Consider the following 4,347-nt stretch of genomic DNA (forward strand, 5'->3'; position numbering starts at 1 on the left):
TGCTGGGTCCATTCCCCTTGAAAGAGGCATATTTCCATTTTTTTTAAAAAAAAGCCCCAAACTCCTCTTTCTTACCCTCAATCCTGCCACAGGAATGATATGGTGCCATGCACTCATGGACCTTGATTAAATTTTTGGCCACCAAAGGTTTATCCACCTAATTTGAAGTGATAAAGACTAGTTTCTCCCTCAATCCAGTGAAAGTGCTTGAACCTTGAGGAAAATAGTCGCTGATTTCCCAGAATATGAACTGGGTATCAGCATTCCTTAAATTGCCTTTTGGCTTCTAATTTGCCACTGTTAAGATAACAAACCATGTGAAACACTTTTGAGCAACCCAGCACTGGATCGAAAGAAATATACCATGCTTTTTAGCATGGTGCTTTTTTATACAGTAGGATGCTAGATAGATCAATTAGAAATACAATGATTTGCACTTACAGTCCCTGGTTTGATTGTTCCTTGAACAGGATTCCTGCTATGATCTCTACAAAGCACCAGATGCTCCCTAAAATGGCTCAGAAATTAACAGAAGAGGAGGAGGAAAAAGAATCCAAAGTTGACTACAGTGACAATTCTTCTCTATTACCTGACTCAGGTTGCACTTTAAAATGAACACATTGCTTCCTTCTAAGCTATGGAATAGATGGACCACATTTAAGTAATAGCTAAAAAGCTGCTTTATGATTGCTCACCAGATAAAACACGAGTAGTTCATTTTGAGAATTGTTATTTATCCTCATTTTTTATCGCAATGATTTGCAAAGGCCCAAAATTGATGTTGCTAAGTGAGAAATTTGTTAAGTGAGTTTGGCCTCATTGTATGACTTTTCTCACCACATCTGTTAAGTGAATCACTTCAATTAGTAACACGGTTGTTAAGTGAATCTGGTTTCCCCATTGCTTGTCAGAAGGTCACTAAAGGGGATCACATGACTCCGGGACATTGCAACCATCATAAATGTCAGTTGTCAAGCATCCAAATGTAAATCACATGATCATGGGGATGCTGCAACGGTCATGAGTGTGAAAAATGGTCATAAGTCACTTTTTTCAGTGCCGTTGTAACTTTAAATGGTCATTGTTGTAAGTCAAGGAAAACCTGTATTCATAATCTCAGCTATTCAGAGAGGCTCACGGGGGTTGGGGAAAGGGGGGTCTGGGACAATTAACCATGGGGACATGTCTGCGTCCATTCCATCGAGGGGCCCCAACAGCAGCCGACCCATTGTGGGCATTTATTGTTCACTGGCTCTCTGCTAGCGTTTTTCGCCGTCAATGGTCTGCTCCAACGCACCCTCCTCCTGGCCAATTTGCCGAAGGATACTTGTCTTTGGCCAATCCAGAGTGCAGGACAAGTAACTGTGCATCCCTACTCTGCCTTCCCATTCGATGTGGTCCCTTTTTAGCTCGGCTTCCTGATGTGGAAACTGGAAAGTTTGAGCGGAGGCACACCTGCTGCACTTTGTGTGCATGCAGAGGGCTGGGATGGTGGAGCTGCTTCCTTCCAGATGTTCCACGCTGCTGCAGGGAGTCCCTTGGCTTGAATGCTGCAGATTCGTGGCAAGGCAGGGGGTGAGCAGGCGGAGATTCGTGGTGCTTCTGAAAGGGAGAGACTGGCTAATAATAGAGTCCTTCCAAGCATATCTAGAAATTAGGAACTTGTTTTCAGTTTCAGGATCAGGCTTCCTGCGTTCTGAAGAACATGTCAAAAAGTTTGAATAACCAAGCCCCCAAGAGGAAGAAACATGATAAATGTGAAGGACCCCTCTCGGAAAAGGAACCATCAACTGCACCCCGAGCTCAGTCTCTGTAATTGTAGTCAGCAAAAATGAAAAGAAAACATTACAGAATGTCATTCTCTCGGAGAAGAGAAAAAAAGAGGGAGAGAGGGGAGGGGGAAAGACTTACCCCCCCCCCCCAGATAGAATTGGATATGAACAATTGGACATTATGCATATGAAAATATCCAGAAAGATGTTTGCAACAAAGGCTGCAATCCCACAAAGGGAAGCTTCTTTAAAATTATTTTCTTGTAATAGAAGCATAAGCCACTAATCCTGATCTGTCATACAATTATTTTCCTAGTCAATACATTTTCTTTGATCTTACTAGGTACAGGGGTGGGCAACCTTGGCTCTTTTATGACTGGTGGACTTCAACTCCCAGAATTCCTGAGCCAGCCACGCTGAGGAGAAATGGGAAGGTTTCCATGCTGAGCCATGCTGGCTCAGGAATTCTGGGAGTTGAAGTCCACAAGTCATAATTAAAAGAGCCAAGGTTGCCTACCCCTGTATTAGGATGATGTTTCTGGCTCATTTCAATATCAGGCATCTTCTGCCTTCTCTTTTCTCCTCCCACATTTCCCTCCTCCCCAAACAAGGTCATCTCTTTTTTAAAAAACGAGGACGAGCAGTTCCTCATATGAGATTAATTTCTAACTATGTTATAAAACTAAGTGCTTTTCTTTATAATAATATTCCCAAAGCAATATCAAGCGTATCCTTTCTCTCCCCAATCCCCAATCCCATCAGGGCAGTGATATATTCAGAGTCCTAATAATTTTGGGATAAACACCTTTTATTTCAAAATTATAATGGGGGCCCACGGTGAAATGGGCGCAGACATGTGCCCATGGTTAATTGTCCCATTCCAGGGAAAGTGTCCCCAAATCATGGCAGCCCTGGCCATATGATTGAAGCTCTGCCTTTTTGGCATGGGCATAAAGCATGCACCACATATAAAGATGGGGGAGGGATTCCTTCAGTTGTGCAGTCATGGGCACAATCTTGACTTTTTTAGTGCTCAGATATTCCTGCAGCTATTGTATGCTTATTTCAATTGCGACTAAAACTGTGCCTTGTGCTTTTTAAATATCGAGGAAATAAGGCCTACTCCCAACCTATTTTAATTTGAATTAGAAAATTCAGCCCTTCCACTGAAAGCAGAAGGACATCTATATAATTAGTTTGGGCCTGATTTCTGTCCTGTTTGTAACAGAACAAGCTTTTATTTTCAAACATACCAGTATGCTAACCTGGGCCTGAATTTCTTAAAAACACCATCACTTTATTTAGTGTGAGTGTATAGGGTGTGTGTGTGTGTGTGTAACTCTTTTTATAGTGGTAATTACAGGTAGTCCTTGACTTATAACCATAACTGAGCCCAAATTTTTTGTTGCTAAGTAAAACATTTGTTAAATGAATTTTACCCCATTTTACCACCTTTTGTACCATAATTGTTTAGTGAATCATTGTAGCTGTTAAGTTAGTAACCTGTTGTCAAGTGAATCTGGCTTCCCCATTGACTTTGCTTGTAAGAAAGTCACAAAAGGTGATCACATGATCCCAGGACACTGTGACCACCATAAAGATGAGTTAGTTGCCAAGCAACCAAATTTTGATCACATTAATATGGGGATAGTGCAACAGTTGTAAATGGATAATAAGTCACTTTTTTTCAATCCCGTTGTAACTTTGAACGGTCACTAAATGAACTGCTGTAAGTTGTGGACTAACCTGTATTATGAGGATTTTAGAACAAACTTTCTGAAGACATAGTTTTACTTAATGTTATAGCATCTCACAAAAAAAATATGTAAACAAATGACTGCTGTTCATTTTTCTTTCACAGATCCACCTGTATTTAAAATATTGCCAAAATGGGTTCCAAAGGCCTCCTACTATTTTGACAAAGAACATTATTGTTATGCTGGCCATCAGATCATCATTCAAGAATCCATTGAATGCTTTGGAGCTGTAGTATGGCCTGCTGTAAGTTTTGTACAGAAAAACAACACACTTTTAATAAACACCTTAAGACATCTCTTAAGTTAAGAGTAAATATTTACTCTTGCTTATGCCTTTTATTTTGATCAGTATTGCCATCTCCAGCAATATTAATAGTGGAGGGAGCAGTGGCAACATTCATAATGACTTAACATTAAGACTATTATCGTGATTACTAAACTGATTAACATGGATTGCATGATGCTGTACCCTTGTCCCATGTTGATTGATTGTCCCATATCACATATTCTTGTCCCATGTTGATGAGGCATAGAATCAAAATCATGTGAAGTATTAGTACCGCTTTATAAATCCTTAGTAAAACCACACCTGAAATTTTGCATCCAGTTTTGGTCACCACATTACCAGGGCTTTTTTTCAGCCGGAACGCGGCGGAACCGCGTTCCGGCACCTTTTTCCGGGCCGGCCGCACCGGAAATAGCCCCTCCCACACCGGAAATAGCCCCTCCCAAATTTTACTTGCATTCCTGTTCTCTAAAGGGGCGGTCCTAGGGTTTGATGAGGGCGTGGCCAGGTTTGAGTTCCGCCACCTTTTCTC

The 4,347-nt window shown here is 41.2% G+C and overlaps 1 protein-coding gene across 1 annotated transcript in view; it reads left to right on the plus strand.

Annotated features, from left to right (window-relative positions):
* The first annotated feature begins 480 nt into the window (after nt 1–480).
* Nucleotides 481–4,347, plus strand: part of METTL21C (methyltransferase like 21C) — a 9,101-nt gene continuing 5,234 nt past the window's right edge. The window contains exons 1-2 of the mRNA XM_015823047.1: nt 481–598; nt 3,634–3,773. Of these exons, the coding sequence (XP_015678533.1) occupies nt 481–598; nt 3,634–3,773 (258 nt within the window). The remainder of the gene's footprint in view (nt 599–3,633; nt 3,774–4,347) is intronic.

Source organism: Protobothrops mucrosquamatus, unplaced genomic scaffold (genome assembly GCF_001527695.2).
Source record: "Protobothrops mucrosquamatus isolate PMUCROS unplaced genomic scaffold, P.Mucros_1.0 scaffold1754, whole genome shotgun sequence".
NCBI lineage: Eukaryota > Metazoa > Chordata > Lepidosauria > Squamata > Viperidae > Protobothrops > Protobothrops mucrosquamatus.